The following is a 21325-nucleotide window of genomic DNA, read 5'->3' on the forward strand; positions in this document are numbered from 1 at the left end:
TCCTGGAAATGGAAAAAAGAACACATTGACACCGGTGTGTCAGACACACCATACTTGCTCCGGACACTGCGAGAGGGCTGTACAAGCAATGATCACACGCACGGCACAGCGGACACACCAGGAACCGCGGTGTTGGCCGTCGAATGGCGCTAGCTGCGCAGCATTTGTGCACCGCCGCCGTCAGTGTCAGCCAGTTTGCCGTGGCATACGGAGCTCCATCGCAGTCTTTAACACTGGTAGCATGCCGCGACAGCGTGGACGTGAACCGTATGTGCAGTTGACGGACTTTGAGCGAGGGCGTATAGTGTGCATGCGGGAGGCCGGGTGGACGTACCGCCGAATTGCTCAACACGTGGGGCGTGAGGTCTCCACAGTACATCGATGTTGTCGCCAGTGGTCGGCGGAAGGTGCACGTGCCCGTCGACCTGGGACCGGACCGCAGCGACGCATGGATGCACGCCAAGACCGTAGGATCCTACACAGTGCCGTAGGGGACCGCACCGCCACTTCCCAGCAAATTAGGGACACTGTTGCTCCTGGGGTATCGGCGAGGACCATTCGCAACCGTCTCCATGAAGCTGGGCTACGGTCCCGCACACCGTTAGGCCGTCTTCCGCTCACGCCCCAACATCGTGCAGCCCGCCTCCAGTGGTGTCGCGACAGGCGTGAATGGAGGGACGAATGGAGACGTGTCGTCTTCAGCGATGAGAGTCGCTTCTGCCTTGGTGCCAATGATGGTCGTATGCGTGTTTGGCGCCGTGCAGGTGAGCGCCACAATGAGGACTGCATACGACCGAGGCACACAGGGCCAACACCCGGCATCAAGGTGTGGGGAGCGATCTCCTACACTGGCCGTACACCACTGTTGATCGTCGAGGGGACACTGAATAGTGCACGGTACATCCAAACCGTCATCGAATCCATCGTTCTACCATTCCTAGACCGGCAAGGGAACTTGCTGTTCCAACAGGACAATGCACGTCCGCATGTATCCCGTGCCACCCAACATGCTCTAGAAGGTGTAAGTCAACTACCCTGGCCAGCAAGATCTCCGGATCTGTCCCCCATTGAGCATGTTTGGGACTGGATGAAGCGTCGTCTCACGCGGTCTGCACGTCCAGCACGAACGCTGGTCCAACTGAGGCGCCAGGTGGAAATGGCATGGCAAGCCGTTCCACAGGACTACATCCAGCATCTCTACGATCGTCTCCATGGGAGAATAGCAGCCTGCATTGCTGCGAAAGGTGGATATACACTGTACTAGTGCCGACATTGTGCATGCTCTGTTGCCTGTGTCTATGTGCCTGTGGTTCTGTCAGTGTGATCATTGATGTATCTGACCCCAGGAATGTGTCAATAAAGTTTCCCCTTCCTGGGACAATGAATTCACGGTGTTCTTATTTCAATTTCCAGGAGTTTATAATTTTGTTCCTGTTGCAAACAAGTGAAAAGTATGACAAGTTACGTCTATAAATGTTCAAAGTTCTTTGTATGCTTTCTTTATGAAGATGGTTGTCTTCTAGATTACAGGGACTTCACTTATTTAATGTTTTCTATTAATTAAAGGAAAAGTATATCTTATGTTTGGAAATGAGATTCATCTTCTGTCCACGATTGTTCCAAAATATCGTTTTACTCTCCAAGTGCTTCGTGAATTTAGCTGTGTCACTTACCCGTTCTTGGAAACGTTACTTTTGTATTAAAAGAGAGAGAGAGAGAGAGAAGTACATTTTGTGTAGGTGTGTGTGTGTGTGTGTGTGTGTGTGTGTGTGTATGTGTGTGAGAGAGAGAGAAAGAAAGAGTGAGGGGGGAGGGGGGGCAGTTGGATTTGTACAGTACAGTGCAGCGAGCCGTGGCGAGGGGAGGTGAGACGTCAGCGGTGACCGGTCATGCTCGGTTATCCGCGTGTCCAGAATCCGGACAGCAGACATGGGGCGAGTACGTGACCGAGCCGAGTTGTGTTGGTTTCGGACACCAGCGGCTCGGTCACCCCGTCAACAGGCGAGCCGTGACTGGTCGAACATTGAGCGTTTCAGCACTCCAGTAGATAATGACGAAAACAAAAACAAAGAAAGAAGAAAAACAAAAAAAAAAAGAACCGGACAAGTGCAAACAGGACTCCCACTCTCAGAGTTCCTCAAAATTTAATTATGTAACAATTAACAATTAGTTATGTTCTTCTGGGTCCCTTGTGTAAAATTTGACTTTGAATTACATTGAATGATTGTAGTTTAGAATTCCAGACTCGCTGCAATGTTTGATTGCCTTTATTTTACAATCATGCTAATTCGGCTGAACTGCCACCATCAGGTTTTCTGTAAGTGAATGATACAGAATTCTGGTACATTATGTATAAGAACGAGATAGAAAATGACCGAACCACCGATACTGCAGTGACGTCAAAACCATAAGAGGCTAGTAGAAATGTGCGGTATGAAATTCATTTAATATTACCTATAAAATTATAAATAATGTTTCATAAATTATGTACCAATTACTTGCAAATAACGTCATGATGGCAACTGAGCTGAATTTGGCCTATTGGAAAATAAAAGTAATCAAACTTAGCATCATACCTGGAATTATAAATTATAATTATAAAAACTTGATTATGTTTGTAGATAGTTTATTTATAGATTCTGATGTGAGTCTCCGAGTATAAAAATATGTGACCAAATGGCTGTATGTGTTAACCGCCTTAGCAGCTTAAAGCTTTGACATCGCCAAGGGACCATATATCTTTGTGTTTCACAGAAATTTCAACCTAAGAACTCATTCCGATCCGGAGGAAAAGAAGTCTTGAAAGACGGCTGTGTTTCTTGATTGATTTCATTTACATGCTTAAATTTTCTGCACCGCCAAGAGATCGTAGACAAAAGTATGTTACATAAACGACTTGATATCCCTACCCGTTCCTGAGAGAATGGCGTCTTTACCGACGGAAAAACAGACAGACGGATAATAAATGCCTAAATAAATTAGTGTGATATAATTACAAAGTAATAATGTTCAGATTTCTTCCTATACTTTCACAGTGAAACCTTGTTTCTTGCTAAATTTCATGATTCTAGGTCAGCGGACAGTACCCTAAGGTTTTGATGAGTGAGTTTTGCGAGTATTAGAATATGTGCATTGACCTCATCAACATCGAAACCGTTAAAGTATTGTAGACCTTATTACTTGATATGCGTTAACTTGATACCTCTACTCGACCCCTGAAAAAAAAGGTCTTAACAGGTGGGTAGGAAGATGGAGTATAGAGTTATGCTATAAGACTTGAGTTTCTACCGGTAAAGCAACTGAGTCCCAAAAATGGAAGGCCATGTGCTATATCCTAGAACAGTGCAACAGTGCATGTTAAGCCTTGGCGTGGCCATAGCGTCGTGAACGAATATTTGTGAAGATTACGTACAAATATTTTCATCATAGTTCTACGAAAATTATTTCCAACCTTTTCATTATCGTTAGTCGCTGGAGCAATGATGGAGATTGAAGAAAGGGAGTTTTGTTTCTGTTTCCCGGACGATTCGTCAAACACATGTGCATAATTATGGGCGTATATCGCTGACGTCTATCTGTTGTGGAATTATGCTACATGTTCTACGCTCACGCATTGTGGCGATCATGAAGAACAAAATTCTGTTCCATAATAACCAACAGCTTGGGAAACAGTTCGCTCAATTCATCCAGGGTGCTGTAGGTAAAGGTCCTGTAGTTGGATCCGTGTTACTTAACTTTAGAAGGTCATTCGTTACAGTCCTGCACTGACGATTGATGGACACAATACGAACAGCCGAGTATAGGATCATATATATATTACTGGATTCAAGACTACCTTGAAATACAATTCAACAAGTCGTTCTTAACGGAAAAAAATCGATCACATGTAAAGGTAATTTCCGGAGTATCTCACGGAAGTGTCACATGGCCGTTGCGGTTTACCATTTACATTGATGATTTGTTGGACGTTGTTGGAAGCTCCATGAGTTTATTCTCGGAGTGTGTTATTGTTTGTAAGTAGGTAGTACTGTCAGAAGACTGTAACGAATTGTAGGAAGGACCCGAAAAGAACCTCTGACTCGTTGCAGTTACTGGCAGGTGACCCCGAAAGTAAATAAAATTAACATATTGCGAGTAAATATGTGAAGGGATTCGCTGCTGTTCAATTACACCACTGCCAACTAATCACTGGAACCATTAACTACCCTGAAATACCTAGGAGCAACCGTTAGGAGCAATCTAAAGTAGAATAACTACGTAAAAGAGATAGTAGCCAAAGTAAATATCAGATTGAGATTCGTTTGAGAGAATGTCACGGAAATTTAATTGAAGAACAATAGAAGTGACTTACAAATCTCTCCTTCGATTGATGCTTGATGACTGTTCATCAGTCAATTAAGATTAACACAAGAATTCCAGCAAAGTGTATAGCTTTTCGTCACAGAATTATCGACAGGAGCCGGAAGAATATAAACATCGGAACACTTGGACATTCAAATAAAACATCTGAAGCACGTCTTCCAGAAAAATGGCTATTTAGGGAAAAATGTAGAGGGAATTTTGCGACCAAGGAACAGTCGGTAAGATTTTACAGATACATGACCTGAGACCGGTCCTTGGACCAACACAGAAAATAAGTCGAGTACTACGATCTGTGATGTATAAACACCCTTTGCTCTCGACATGTGGTGTATACAAAATACCGTGCAAGTGTGGTGAACTTTTTATTGAAACTACCAAGAGGAGCACAAAAGTCATTGCCGACTAGAAAAAACAGAGAAATCAGCTGTAGCAGAGCATCCTCTTCAGTAAGGAAAGCACGAAGTGAAGATTTCTGAAACATAAAGTTTATATACAACGTCAATTATTATCCATGACAATGTGGAGAAGCCATTGAGATTTATCAGCATCAGGACAATTTTAATAGGAAAGAGGAGGCAATGAAACTTAGCGACATATGGACAGTAGCTCTGCAGAATCGCTAGAAAATTTTATCTTTGACAAGACGACAATCGATAGTTGAGTTTTATCTTTGACATGGATTATATCTGCTCATCACAAGTTACTTCGACCGCATCCCCTTTCCACTTTATATATGTCGCTCTCGGACGTCCGACCGCTCAGTAGGAAAGATTCAGCGGAGGAGCGCCTCTGAGAATGTCCAGTGCAGTCCTGGACGAAACGTCAGAAATAGAAGAGATTCTTTGGCCACGGCTTCGAATCCCGAAAGGATTACCAGCAGCTATGTCATCCAGTCGTGAAAGCCTTCATTCTATGATCATTTACTGGGCCATGATCTGTGCGATTTGAAGCACAAGGGCTACAGGGTAACAACTGTCAATTGAGTTTCAAGTGGAATATAATTTTTTTAACTGATGATCTGAGAACTTCTCCTGCCAAGTGGATTAGGGTGTTACGGTGGAATGCTGTATTCCCGCCTCTTCCAGCCAGCATAGCTCCTAAAGGAGTCTGATGCACAGCTGCGAGTTTCTCCTCGTCACTGCAGCCGCAGTTCAAGCACTTCTGTCTTCACCAGACAGAAAGTGTGATGATACATGTGTCTCTTTTTTGCCAGATGTGTTTAGCGGTGTTTCAAGGAGCTTCATTTCCCTGCAGAATAGTCAATCAGTTACAGGCAAAACTGGAACTGGTGGCACTGTAATTCAGATATTTCGCAGCAATATGTTGATATCAAAATTAGCACAGGATATCCAGGACAGGAGGGGGATTGGGATTTCTCAGAGTGGGAAGAGTGGCTCAGAACTGAACAGGGCATAGAGCGACAGAAAAAGTGTCCAAGGATTGGCATCCGTTTCTCCACAGAAGTTGGGGCAAAAGAGGGGGAGGGAGATTGGGGTATCTCAGAAAAACAGATTATCTGAAGCAGGTCATAAATGACCCCGCAGGGGATCATAAAACATTAAGCATAACATTAGGTTAAGGGGAAGGGAAAGGGCATAATTTACGCTGAATGTTTGCTTGCCTCTGAATGTATACTACCTGCATAAACGAAATGCGCCATAATCGGCTTTAGATAGACAGGCTCGACAGTATGCAGTTCACACGAAAAATCCCGCTCGTCATTGGACAATAGGTCATCTCAAGTCACTGCTGGAAGAAAGTGTTGAAAGCCACTGGAAAATGCAACGATCTTTCCCCTATTCAAAAAGGGTCATTGAGCTAATGCACCGATGAGACCCCCATCGTTGACGTCAGTCTGTTTCTGTCCACTTATTATGACCTCTTTGTGGATATAATCGGCTGTGTAAAAATCCACACGTGTCAGTCAAATCGTATAGTTCGTCCGTGAGATGCAGAAGGTAAAGCGTCCTGGCTAACATCACTTTCCTGGTCTTCCAGAAGGGAAGTAATAAGATATATAATGTTAGATACAAAATTTCTGAATGACGAACGAGCTTTCCATGACACTCTATTATTGATGGTATCTGCACCCAGTACGTCATTGCTGTGTTGCTGGGAAACTGGAGGATCAAGCCCTTCAGGAGGGCGTGTGAGTAGTGGTGGGCGATGACGTAGAGGCATGCACAGCTGGCACAACTGCTGGCAGCAGTGGGGGGAATTGGAGGCCCGGTTTTACCATGAGCGCTGTGTTGGTATGAACTTAGCTGGAAGGCAGTGGCTTAGCCTGTGGAGTAGTAGCGGTACCGTCACTTCAGTTAGGGTTTAAAAAAATGAAGTTTGGTTTTAACATCCTGTCAAAATTGAGGTCGTTAGACTGGGGTTTACTTGTCAGCTATTCGACCGTTACAGAAAATAATTTTGCTTGGGGAACCGTTGCGTGCCTACATTGTGCACTTTATGGTGTGCCCTTTCCTGAAAAGACGGCCGAAGTGGCCGTGCGGTTAAAGGCGCTGCAGCCTGGAACCGCGAGACCGCTACGGTCGCAGGTTCGAATCCTGCCTAGGGTATGGATGTTTGTGATGTCCTTAGGTTAGTTAGGTTTAACTAGTTCTAAGTTCTAGGGGACTAATGACCTTAGCAGTTGAGTCCCATAGTGCTCAGAGCCATTTGAACCTTTCCTGAAATGGGTAATGATTTTATTCTTAACTAACGAGTGATCCCCTGCATCCTGATTCCGTTCGGATCTGGCTGGTGTATGTAGTCGTTCCTCCAATACTCTGTGTGATTGAAGCACTCGTTCGTATTTTTCTATCAACGTGCATTTAGGCAATTTGTTGGTCATGTACTGAAGATTTGTGGTGAATGTGAGTTATAATTTATATTTTAATTCCTGCTTACCACGTTGTTGGGTAATATGGCCTGGTTGACTGTATATGCAAGCATGAGCTAACTGCTAAAATTTTTCTGTAAGCAACTTGTGTGGGCATTACCTATTCAGTGCTTCCACGCCTTGTGTTATTCATTGGTGTTTTGTTTTTTACTAGAATAGTTTTTAATTCTGTTTACATGTGTTGCAGAACATTTCAGCCATTATCTAGTAGCCTTTTTTTTTTTAAAAAAATCCAGAACTGGATCGGAAAGAGGTGTAAATATATGGTTTAGTTTGTCTTGTAGCTTACAACACACCATTTTTGATTATGTAAATGCCTCGTATGTCTTTAGGAAATGAATCTATTTTTGTAAGAAAATCGATTAGCTAAATCAAGTGAGTCCGCAGTAGCTGTTATTCGCAGTTTGCCAAACTAGCTACCTGTGTAGTAATTATATTGTGACTAGCTTAGTGTCCGCTGTTTCACTCGCATATTCTCTATGGTCAGCATAGACACTTTTGATTTTCTTAATCGAATTTTACGTTGTACACAAACTGTAAGTATTGTTTCTAAGCTTTTCACGCTAATTAAGGTCATAGAAGCATAGTTTTTCTAAATATACTTCTGCCCAAAAAGCGATTCTGGTAATGGGAGTCCAAGGTTTTTGTTAATCAGGACTTTTTTCTTCTTGTGGTGATATTTCCATAAAAATTTTCAACCCCTAAATGATATTTATTTATGTACAAACGAGAAGTGAAATACCTATTTCCATAGATTTAGTTTTAAAACTTTTTTGTGTAACTAAATACGTTGCTAAAAATTTTCTTCCCTTATTTCATGTTCTTAGGGACTAAATTTCCAAAAACACTGAAACACATTTTTCTCAAATACGAAGAGTCAGTGAATGAGTCAGTCTGGCGGGACACTGCCTTTTGTAAACAGAGATTTATTTGTTGGCTTTTCTGCCGCCAGCTTTAGCTGATTCCTTCTGTATATTTGATCGGTTCTATTGTTGTTTGCTTGCCTTTAACCCCGTGTGACTAAGTATTTGCCGTACTTTGGCTTTCTATATTTCAACTGTATATGATGCTGGTCAAACGCCCTTTATATTTGCAATTAGTTTCTCTTTTCTCTGGCGGAAGAAAAGCTGCAGCGACGGGTCGTGCGTCGTGATTGGGTAACTCAGTTGGTACAGCACCTGCCCGCAAAGGTCCAGAGTTCGAATATCGGTCTGGCAAGCAATTTTAATAGGCCATGAGGTTTCAATTTGACTTACTATAGTTGATCACTTCCAGATCCTGCTTAAGAGACTGTATTTATAAGCCTGATAGCCTGCGTGCCGATGAAGCGTGTTTGTACGTAAACCTAAGGTCCCTTAAAATAATTGCTAATAGACATGTCGCGTAGATAACACAATTTTATGTGAATTCTAAAGCACTTCAGCCCATTGTAATTTTTTTTTGCATGGCTGCCGGCCTTTGTTCTTTTATCATTATCTGTGTTAAATGTTATTAAAGTTCTCTGTGTACTGTACCTTGTCAGTACTTTTCTTTGGAATTGCATGTAGTGTACTGTGCAAGTGTAGAGGATGACGGACTTTGTAGCTGTGTTGTCGTGACTCCACTGTGTGCGAGGGGTCTGAAGCACAGACTGATTGCAAATAATACTTCTTTGGCTTTAAGTTAGATGTTGTGTGCTATATAATTTCAGTGATACATATTTACGTGCAATAATGCCTTTAATCGTAGAATATCTGCATACTATCAGTGAGGTACTCTTCATTAACCTAATGGGTTTTAACACCATGTACCTTGTATTATTTAGCACTGGTTAGCATTTTCTTATATCCATGATGACGTAGCTTCTCAGTAATATACTAAGAACCTCAACCATAATCATGTTTTCCGGATTCTCTGTATGTTGGGACATGTGCTAGACCGAATTACATATTCTGCTCAGAAATTACATACAATATACACTACCAGAAATTTGCTTTACTTATATTTCAAAAGTTTTGTCACAGATTATTTTAACTATATAGAAAGATAGTATCTGTTCCCAAAAGAACAGTTGTCATTGATGACCATGCAGCTTTGGTCAGAATGAAATGATAATTAAATGGACACCCTAGCTGCAAACAGGCATTGATATACTACATTGGGGACATGTTGAAAATGCGTGCCCCGACCGGGTGTCGAACCCGGGATCTCCTGCTTACATTATTATAATATGTAAGATTATTTTATTTACATTAACATCATTTAATGCCTACTGATTGTACATAAAAATGAAAACTATTTAATAATTGATGCTTTTGATTGAGTAATCCTACATCATCGTCTTTTGTACAAATATTACTTGTGACTTAACTGTAGTCGATATATTTGCAGTTGTTTTTATCTTAAAATTATCTTTATGTGTCATGATTCATACCGACTGGACGACTGTATGGTGTTATATTTGAATCTACTAGTGTGCATGACAAAGTTTACTGGTGTGGCAAAACTATCGTTCTTCTGTGACTTTATTCATGAGAATCACAGCTAATGCGACTTTGTGGTTCAACGTGATTGACCTGTGGCTTGTATTAGAAAATTTTCGTAAGTTACGTTTTGTATTTTCATGACTTTACTACATTTTGTACATGGAGGTTTTGTTGTCATTTCTTGTTTTTAAAGGTTGACTCAAGTTTTGGATGATGGTCACTGACTGCAATCGGCAGCAGGTAAATAAACTGCTCCAATGGAGCCTAGTGCCATTAGTCTCTTGAAACGTACTATGTCTGGCTTCTTTACAAATTCAGCACAGAAATGCATCGTTTTAAGTAAATGTTATCAAATGATTTTTCTGTGATGATGCATGTCTAAAATACCCTAAGAACTGTCATATGCTGTAACCTCCCCCTTCCTAATCGGCCTATTCTGTTTGTTATATAAAATATGACCATGGATCGCATGTATGCCTTATGGTTTTTTACTAATTGGATAAGACTATCTTTCCCCAATAAATTATACCGATAAGTAGGAGGAGAGTGTACAACAGATCCTTCTGAAGGAAAAGTCTACTAAAAATGAAAAGTAATTAAACGGAACAGGGTTAGTATTTGGAAAAATGAAAGTTTTTGTGCAGTCACTCACGAACAACACTGGACAGAAAAGGGATACCACTGGTCATGAAGCCAAAAGTTACACTAATGAACGGAAAGGAAATAATTAACATTCGCCAGCCCACTAGGTCAATTTACATCCAAAATCCTGTACAAGATGATGGGAAAGAAAAACACGTATTGTTAAACACTGACGTGGCAACTGAAGGTTGTAACTTTTTTTATTTGACACTAATTTGCAGTGAGTATGTAATGATAAAGAAAACTGAGAAGTCACTCTTACACTATGTTTATCATTAAACTTTGATAAAAACAGTCGAGAAATGATTTGAAAATATGCAATTAAACTGTATGTTAGTATTGAACTTCGTTACGTGAACAATGACTTTCAGTGGCCTCAACGTAACGTCATCAAGGAAATTTAGAAAAAAAGCAAGCACTTTCACTTTGAAGTTACTTAATTTGCAAATTGGATTTCAAATTATTGTTTGAACAACTGAGCCGTTTCTACCACACTAAACAGGTATGTACTCCAAGCTACATGTAAAATAAATGAAACTTCTGCACTCTTTATTTGTGCCTTCCATTAGATTTGGGTTTTTTCCAGTGACTGATTCTCAAACTTGAAAAATGAAATTGCTTTATATTACTCGTATACTGAAGCCTCTATTGTACAACTGAAAGTAGACTGTGTCTAAAATTCTTAAGAGTGAAATTATTCATTAAAAACTGGTTGTAACTATTCAGTTTGTTTCTTATGACACTCGGTTAGCATATAAGGGGAAAAAAGGGCAACGAGAACCCTGCTTGGTAACAATGTCTAAGGACAATGAGGACACAAATGGTTCAAAAATGGCTCTGAACACTGTGGGACTTAACATCTGAGGTCATCAATCACTTAGAACTCAGTATTACCTAAACCTAACTAAACCAACGACATCACACACATCCATGCCCGAGGCAGGATTCGAACCTTCGACCATAGCGGTCGCGTGGTTCCAGACTGAAGCGCCTAGAACCGCTCGGCCACCCCGGCCGGCTGAGGACACAATAACCCTGAGTTTAACTGATAATTGTTTAAATAAATTTTATCAATAGAATCACTTTCATTTGTGCTGCTAGGCTAGCCGTTAATACTTCCTACCAATGAACAGTCTTACTTCAGTGCTGTGCATACGAGGAAACTCGGAGCCAACGACGAATATGTGTTGCTGGAACTGCTGCTGTCGTTGAAGGCCGTAGCATCTTGTGGAGAACGGATAGTTTCAGGAATGGGCAATTGTAATTAATACAGCCTCTTGCACCCGTCCACTATCCATACTCCTGCTACCAGACATCAGGCCGTCCCGCGTGCATGATGCCGCCGAAAATGGTACTCTCTACTGCGAGAGCGATAACACCACACTTCCGCACAATACAAGCGCAGGAACCCGTCTCCTCTCTCCGCTCACTCCGCAGAACAACTCCCTACCCAAACATTTTACTACGCACAAGCACTGCTATTATCATTTCTAGTCGATGCAAATTACAATTCTTTTGGCTTTTCCCCAGAGCTTATAATTTTCACAGGGAGACACAGATAAATACCATGAAATGTCAACAGCCTTTTACCCAAATTTACACATACAGTGATACAATGTCCTTACTTATTTTTAAAAAATCATTTACATTGCAAATATTTACATACAATTCAGCAAAAAAGAAAAAATTATAAATCGGTGTCAGGTGCCATGCATCCTGCATTTTCGGTGTTACAGTGCGCCCCATTGTACTGAATGTTTACATGTTTTGTGAAAATCATTCAAATGGAAATATGAAACTTCCTGGCAGATTAAAACTGTGTGCCAGGCTGAGACTTGAACCAGGGACCTTTGCCTTTCACAGGAAAGTGATCTACCATCTGAGCCACTCGAGGATAACTCACGATCCATTCTCATAAATTTGGTTCCATCAGCACCTGATGTACTACACTGCATGTTCATTTTAAAGAAATTATATTTGAAACATTTGGACTTGTTCCATATCCATGATTATATTTTTACTTGTGACTTGTGGAAGGTTCATTGGCACATTTATTCTTCTTTGTAAATATTTACGTGAATTATTGTTTATCTGACGTAATCTGTATCGTGGAGGCTCTCCTCACTATTGAACCAAAACATTCTGACCACTTTCATAATAGCTTGTTGCTCCACCTTTGAATACAATACAGTAGCGCTGTGCGGATGGATTCGACAAATCCCTATTTGGTTTCCACGGGGGGGGGAGGGGGAGGGGGGTGTAAATGACAGCACATATTTTCTATAGGCCCCAGGCCAGTCCATTGGTTTGTGGGCACAGATGTGGTGGTCGGTCGTGACAGAGATTTGTTCTTCCGGATTCGTATCACCCAAACAGATGACCAGTTTTCCACTTTCAGATATGCTCGTTCCGAGACGACTTGAATTAACAATTCGCCATTTGTCAAACTCGCTTAAAGGGTGGATGATCATGAGAAACACACACTATCTAAAAGATGCACCAAATCCACAACTATGAAGATACAGAAATGACATAGTGTACCATGCTGTACATGAAATTAACACATTTACCGTTAAGTTTCTCGGATTATGTATTGTAGATTTAACTTTTATTTAGGAATTTAAAACCCTCCCCCCCCCCCCCCCCCCCATGAACCATAGGCCTTGCCGTTGGTGGGGAGGATTGCGTGCCTCAGCAATACAGATAGCCATACAGTAGGTGCAACCACAATGGAGGGGTATGTGTTGAGAGGCCAGACGACGTGTGCTTCCTGAAGAGGGGCAGCAACCTTGTCAGTAGTTGCAGTGGCAACAGTCTGGGTGATTGACAGTTCTGGCCTTGTAACACTCACCAAAACAGCCTTGCTGTGCTTGTACTGCGAACGGCTGAAAGCAAGGGGAAACTACAGCCGTAACTTTTTCCAGAGGTCACGCAGCTTTACTCTATGGTTAAATGATGATGGCGTCATTTTGGGTAAAATATTCCGGAGGTAAAATAGATCCCATTCGGATCTCCGGGCGCGGACTACTCAGGAGTACATTGTTATCAGGAGGAAGAAAACTGGTGTTCTACAGATAAGAGCGTGGAATGTCAGATCCCTTAATCGGTCAGATAGGGTAGAAAATTTAAAAATGGATATGGGTAGGCTGAAGTTAGATATAGTGGGAATTAGTTTAGTTAGGTTGCAGGAGGAACAAGACTTCTGCTCAGGTGAATACATGGCTATAAATACAAAATCACTTAAATACAAAATCACTTAGGGGCAAAGCAGGAGTAGATTTAATAATGAATAGGAAAATAGTAATATGGGTGAGCTACTAAAACAGCACAGTGAACGCATTATTGTGCCCAAGATAGATACGAGGCCCACGCCTACCACAGTAGTATAAGTTAATATGCCAAGTAGCTCTACATATGACGAAGAAATTGATGAAATGTATGTTGAGGTAAAAGAAATTATTCAGATAGTGAAGTTAGGCGAAAACTTGAAAGTCATCGGTGAATGGAATTCGATAGTAGGGAAAGGAAGAGAAGGTAACGTAGTAGGTGAATATGGATTGTGGGAGAAATGAAAGAGGAATTCGCCTGGTATCATTTTGCACCGAGTATAACTTAATCATAGCTAACACTTGGTTCAAGAATCATGAAAGAAGGTTGTATTCATGGAAGAAGCCTAGAGATCCTAGAAGGTATCGGATAGATTATATAATGGTAAGACAGAGATTCAGGAACCAGGTTTTAAATTGTAAGACATTTCCAGGGGCAGATGTGGCCTATGACCACAATCTATTGGTTATGAACTGTAGATTAAAACTGAACAAACTGCAAAAAGGTGGGAATTTAAGGAGATGGGACCTGGATTAACTGAAAGAACCAGGGTTGTAGACAGCTTCAGGGAGAGCATTAGGGAACGATTCACCAGAATGGGGGAAAGAAATACAGTAGAAGAAGAATGGGTTGCTTTGAGAGACGAAGTAGTGGAGGTAGCAGAGGATCCAGTAGGTAAAAAGACGACGGCTAATAGAAATCCTTGGGTAACAGAAGAGATACTGAATGTAATTGATGAAAGGAGAAAATATAAAATGCAGTAAATGAAGCAGGCAAAAAGGAATACAAACTTCTTAAAAATTAGAATGACAGAAAGTGCAAAATGTGTAAGCAGGATTGCCTAGAGGTCAAATGTAATTATGTAGAGGCACATATCATTAGGGGTAAGATAGATACTGCCTATAGGAAAATTAAAAAGACCTTTCGAGAAAAGAGAGCCACTCGCATCAATATCAAGAGCTCAGATGGAAACCCAGTTCTAAGCAAAGAAGGGAAAGCAGAACGGTGGAAGGATTATATAGAGGATGTAGACAAGGGCGACGTTCTTGGGAACAATATTATAGAAATGGAAGAGAATGTAGATGAAGATGAAACAGGAGATATGATACTGCGTGAAAAGTTTGACAGAGCACTGGAAGACCTAAGAAGAAATAAGGCCCCGGGAGTAGACAACATTGCATTAGAACTACTGACAGCCTTGGGAGAGCCAGGCCTAACAAAACTCTACCATCTGTGAGCAAGATGTATAAGACAGGCGAAATACCCTCAGACTTCAAGAATAATAATCCCAATCCCAAAGAAAGCAGGTGTTGACAGATATGAAAATTACCGAACTAACCGTTTAATAACCTCGGGGAAGGTCAGTTTGGATTCCGTAAAAATGTTGGAACACGTGAGGCAATACTAACCCAACGACTTATCTTACAAATAGATTAAGGAAATGCAAACCTACGTTTCTAGCATTTGTAGATTTGGAGAAAGCTTTTGACAATGTTGGCTGGAATGCTCTCTTTCAAATTCTGAAGATGGCAGTGAGCGAAAGGCTATTTACAATTTTTACAGAAACCAGATGCCAGTTATAAGAGTCGAGGGGCATGATTGGGAAGCAGTGGTTGGGAAGGGAGTGAGACAGGGTTGTAGCCTATCCTCGATGTCATCCAATCTGTATATTGAGTAAGCAGTAAAGGAAACAAAAGAAAAATTTGGAGTTGGTTATAAAATCCATGAAGAAGAATTAAAAACTTGGAGGTTCGCCGATGACATTGTAATTCTGTCAGAGACAGCAAAGGACCTGTAAGAGCAGCTGAATGGAATGGACAGTGTCTTGAAAGGAGGATAAAACATGAACATCAACAAAAGCAAAGCGAGGATAATGGAATGAAATCTAATGAAGTCTTGTGATGCTGCGGGAATCAGATTAGGAAATAAGACGCTTAAAGTAGTAAACGAGTTTGCTATTTGGATAGCAAAATAACTGATGATGGTCGAATTAGAGAGGATATAAAATGTAGACTGGCAATTGCAAGGAAAACGTTTTGAGGAAGAGACTTTTGTTAACATCGAGTATAGATTTAAGTGTCAGGAAGTCGTTTCTGAAAGTATTTGTATGGAGTGTAGCCATGTATGGAAGAGAAGCATGGACGATAAATAGTTTAGACAAGAAGAGAAGAGAAGCTTTCGAAATGTGGTGCTACAGAAGAATGCTGAAGATTAGATGGGTAGATCACATAACTAATGAGGAGGTATTGAACAGAATTGGGGAGAAGAGGAGTTTGTGGCACAACTTGACTAGAAGAAGGGATCGGTTGCTGAATGTATTTTTAGGGAGTGTAGCCAAATATGGAAGTGAAACGTTCACAATAAATAGTTTAGAAAAGAAGAGAATAGAAGCTTTCGGAACGTGGTGCTACAGAAGAATGCTGAAGATTAGATGGGTATATCACCTAACTTATTAGAAGGTATCGGTTGGTCAGGCATATTCTGAGGCATCAAGGATAACCAATTTAGTATTGGAGGGCAGCGTGGAGGGTAAAAATCGTAGAGGGAGAACAAGAGATGAATACACTAAATAGATTCAGAAGGATGTAGATTGTAGTAGGTACTGGGAGGTGAAGAACCTTGCACACGATAGAGTATCACGGAGAGCTGCATCAAACCAGTCTCTGGACTGAAGACCACAACAACAACAAAGAATTTAAAAATTTGTTTTCAAAACACAATGTGTGTAACTTTTTCTCGGAAACTACATAGGAAATTTTCGTAAAATTATCTCTGTTTAATCTCTTCGCATGTAGGGAGCTTCTCTCAAGAAGAATTTTGAACATTTTGAATAGGAGAGGATTAATAATTTTTAATTTTAATTCTGTAAGTGTAATACGAAATTCCAAAACTATGCACCATATCTCACTCAATATTTGGAAATTTTTTTATGAGACAACATTGATTGGTATACAGAAATAAGGGTACGAAATCTCATAATTCAAGGCTTCATGGGTTCTGGGAAAATGGTAAATGAAGTAAACATAATTTTCGGTACTGCAGTTTAAAGTTCAATGTACGTTTTTTACTTGTGTCACCTCTTCAGTAGGCTCCACATTTCTTCCCACTGCCCTCCTTCCCTACAACGCTTCCCTCCTGCTTTCTTGTTTCCTGCCTGCTTTCCTTTACCATGACTTCAACTGTGTTTTTAGCTGCGGAGGGACGATGTAGATCTATTTTTCTCAAGATGTTCTAAGTGATATGACCTACCTTAACACACATTCTCTCTAATCCCTTCGTCATCCCTACGTTCCCATAATTAAATACACAATCTGCATCATAAGTAAGAGACGAAAATTGTGTTTTAGAGCATCGTTTCTATTTGACTGAATTTAGAGACTAATTAGTATTGTTAATTTTTTTATGAAAGCATTTGTTTAGAAGAGGAGATCGGACAGAAACCCGTAAGTCGGCTATCCCCCTCAAATTTATTCAAAATTAATCCAAGTAATCGTTCACCAGAGAAACGACAAAGTGTTGCTTGAGAACGTGAATATGGTAGGAAAGTAGCGTTACACAGTGAACTATTTTTTAGGAACATCGGATGTGATTTCATCATTGAAACTCTGGGAACGTAATGTCCATGAGTTCTGCAAATAAACAAAATATAAATCTAAAATTGACATTTTCAGTCACTTTTATCAGTCAACGTTTAATGTCATTAGATTCCTCCGTTTTCGTTTCTTATCGTCGCTAAAATTATTGTCCATTCGTCTGTGCTTCGTTTGTATCATTTCCTTCCCACATCGCGTGCACGTAACGCTAACATACGGCATTAAACGTGGCCTTGCGCCGCCATCGTAATGTATTGGCTCATCGATGTGGAAGGAGAAGTCCTTGAAGGTTTTGAAAGACCTGTCGTTGTACCACAGTTTCAGAAAACCGTATCAAACAAGTGTGAGACTGCCGTACTCTATGCCTGCTAACGCGTGTGTCCAGAATACTGAAAAAGATCAAGGATAACAGGAAATGAAACAACACTGATTAATATCACACTGAAGGGTAGTTGTGATGTTGGTAAGACAGAGAACCATAAAAGAAACAATTAGCTTGAAATATTAAGTGAACAAGAGCTTAGAGTTAATAAACAACTGTTCTTAGTCTATATTGATGTAGAAAATGCTTTCGACAAATTATGAAATTTTTAATGATCGTTAAGCTGGATAATCGAGACAGGGCCGGCCGGGGTGGTCGAGCGGTTCTAGGCCCTACAGTCTGGAACCGCACGACCGCTACGTCCGCAAGTTCGAATCCTGCCTCGGGCATGGATGTGTGTGATGTCCTTAGGTTAGTTAGGTTTAAGTAGTTCTAAGTTCTAGGGAACTGATGACCTCAGAAGTTAAGTCCCATAGTGCTCGGAGCCATTTGAACTGAGACAGGAGGCTATACAAGAATTAGGCAGTAACTGTCATTACGAAAGAAAGAGGGAAAATGTGCAAGGGTGCTGTAAAGGAGTTCGGCAGGGATACAGCAGTTCCCCGTTGTACTTCAACCAATACTTCAGAAGGCAAGAAACGAATGCAAAGACACACTGATTGAACGAAGTGCGCATTGAAAAAAGAAAAAATAAGAAAGAAAGAACGTGGTAACAGGTTTACTGATAACATCGGATTAGTGCATAAGTTCGTAAAAGTTTTTCGTAAGTTCAATAAAGACAACAGATACAAATAACAGAGAATTTAGTCATGAATAACGTATTCCCCTTCAATATTCACAACAGTCAGCCAACGCTGGGACTACTTTTTGATTCTGTTACTTCAGAAACCACATTGGTTTGGGGTGAAGAGCTCGTCGAGTCGTATTCTGAGTGCATTTTCGTCCGAAAAGGAAGACAGAAAGCGGGAAAGATGAAAACCTGAGGGCGCTAGTTCAAGTGAATAAAGCGTGTGTGAAATTACTTCCCAACCCCCTTCCTGCAGTGTGTTTTTACTGAGCTTAACGAATAATACGACAATTTCATTGAAGACACAAAAATCTTTAGTGATACCGAAATGCTGATGAGTCAAAATTTCGGCGTCACGAGCAGGCATTTGCAATGCCAAATGACAGCCTCTCTCAGTTAGGACACCATAATTATACGACGCAGGCAGCAGTTCATGCAGTCTTCCTAATCCTCATTCTTGGACTGCGTCTGCAAGACATCTCAGTTGTTGACAGTATATGATAGCAGCGACTGTTACACCTTGGGAATGCAATTCGTAGTACACCACATCGCCGCTCTCTCAGCTGATCCAAACCATTAACCCTTGCTGATGCCCGCAGATCTCTGTATGGGGAGTTGCTTCTTTGGTTGGAATCAACCATAACTTTCTTTTCTGTACGTTAGCCTGAAAACACCATTTCTCGTCACCAGTAACGATACAGAATAGGAATGGTCGATATTGTTTACGAGACAGTTGATGACGAGCAAGCAGATACGCGCTTATGACCACACGCAGATTTCTGTGATTCTGGCTTAGAACATGTGGACACCATACACACGATTTCTGAACCTCCTCCACAGAATGCAGCTGCCGCACGATGGTGGCATGATCACAGTTCACCATGTTTGTCAGTTCTCGAGTACAATGACGTGGATCATTGTGGATTAATGCTTGGAAACTATATTCAACAAACTCCGAAAGTCTTTCTGAACAGTGAGAGTCACTAATGACAAAATAATCCTCCTTAAAGTGAGAAAGATATTGTCTTGACCTTATCCCAGTATAGAGCGCGAATGTTACTGGCTGTCTCCGCTGTTGGGACCCATCTATTGAACCCAAACAGAAAAATATGTGAGAATTTTCCAATATCTCCACTTACACCATTTTGAGGCGTCCGCAGCTCCACTCACTATCTCCAAATGACAAAAAGACAATGTGTAAACGGATTTAGCAACAATGAACTATAAATGAGAAGTGACAATGGATAAGTAAACATGTAGCGGTGGGAATACGAACATGCAAAACAAAAATGCTACGAACTTATGCACCGACTTAATAATACATATGTGTCAGCCAAATGGGGAAATTTCGTAGAAGGCGTGAATATGATATTTTGACAAAAATAAGAATAAATAAAAATAAGACTAAAGTTTACAATAAAATTACAAGGGCAACAAACCTAAGTCTGGAATAAGAATAAGAAGCTAGCCTCCAGTTTTAAATACCAATGTAGCACGATAACAGAGGATGGTAGACCATGCTAGGAAATTATATGCAGAATTTCATAAACTAAAACAACACTTAACAACAAAAAAAGTTACTAACTTTGAGAAGTATCTATAAACGTTCAACGCAATTACAAAACAGTCAGATTTGTAAATAAGTTGTTTTTATTTAAATGGTGATTAGTTCCGGACTTAGGTCCATTATCATGTCCTACTAGGACACTATAATGTGTGTAAGCAGCACTCGACTGTTGTGTGCTAATAGTGTCTTGCAGAGTACACACATGGTGATACGGTAGAACTGATGTGGATGGCTTGATAATGGACTACAAGTCCGAAACAAGTCGTCATTTAAATAAAAACTAACTCTTCTGCAACTTAGACAGTTTTTAACTTCACTGAATCATAAGTTGCTGCTTGCTGCGGTCCAGCATGAAGTGAGAAAAGCTTGCCTTTGGAAAAATATCTTTAATGTGTGGGACACACAGTCACCAGAAGAGCCAGAAAGAAAAAGATTGTAGAGGAACGTTAAGTAAATTGATCATATAAATTTTACTCACATAAATTGAACTGTTTAATATACTTAAATTTCGTAATTAATAGTGTAAAATTGGGAGGCAAGGAAACACTGAAAAATAAAAAAGATGCTGGTATCGGCAGGAATCAACGTGGGTCCGCAGATCACCACCCTATGCTTTAGACCACAAAATCTAGGCCGAGTCATTGGAACAGTGTTTTAAAAACCATCCCTTCTCATTCTACACATGCATAATATGCAACACGCAATTTCAAAGAAAAGTACTGACCTTTTGAATTCAGTAATCCGTGACTAATGATTAACTTCAGACAAGATATTTTTTCAGAACATGAATTTCCCTTCCAAAAACTACCTTGCATTCATCTAAACTCCTCTCTAGGATTGTATCCGTTCTGTTTAGTTAAATCTTGGAAAAAGTGTTATATCTAGAAGGCTGCAAAAAATTCGTCTCTTGTTATTAGTCGGCCGAAGTGGCCGTGCGGTGAAAGGCGCTGCAGTCTGGAACCGCAAGACCGCTACGGTCGCAGGTTCGAATCCTGCCTCGGGCATGGATGTTTGTGATGTCCTTAGGTTAGTTAGGTTTAACTAGTTCTAAGTTCTAGGGGACAAATGACCTCAGCAGTTAAGTCCCATAGTGCTCAGAGCCATTTGAACCATTTTTTAATCTCTTGTTATTAACATCTTGTTTCTTGCTTTTCTCATTTTGCGGGTGTATCAAGGCCACATTCCACTTTCATGGGAATTTTACTATTTTCTAATTTTTCTCAAAGATTAACTTTTTACCTTTGTAGATACCATTTCAGAAGTTCTGCTGCAGTAGTCTTCTTCAGTAGACTTTTAAGGCTTTAATAATTTCTTCAATTCCTTTGATGGTTGGGGGTAAATATTCTTCTAGTTTTCATGGATGTTCAAGA

At 40.7% G+C, this 21325-nt stretch overlaps 1 protein-coding gene across 1 annotated transcript in view; it reads right to left on the reverse strand.

Annotated features, from left to right (window-relative positions):
• Positions 1-2278: 2278 nt before the first annotated feature.
• Positions 2279-21325, reverse strand: part of LOC126095650 (zwei Ig domain protein zig-8-like) — a 147913-nt gene continuing 128866 nt past the window's right edge. The window contains exon 7 of the mRNA XM_049910411.1: positions 2279-2315. Within this exon, the coding sequence (XP_049766368.1) occupies positions 2279-2315 (37 nt within the window). The remainder of the gene's footprint in view (positions 2316-21325) is intronic.

The sequence above is a fragment of the Schistocerca cancellata genome, chromosome 8 (assembly GCF_023864275.1).
Source record: "Schistocerca cancellata isolate TAMUIC-IGC-003103 chromosome 8, iqSchCanc2.1, whole genome shotgun sequence".
In the NCBI taxonomy this organism is placed as follows: Eukaryota; Metazoa; Arthropoda; class Insecta; order Orthoptera; family Acrididae; genus Schistocerca; species Schistocerca cancellata.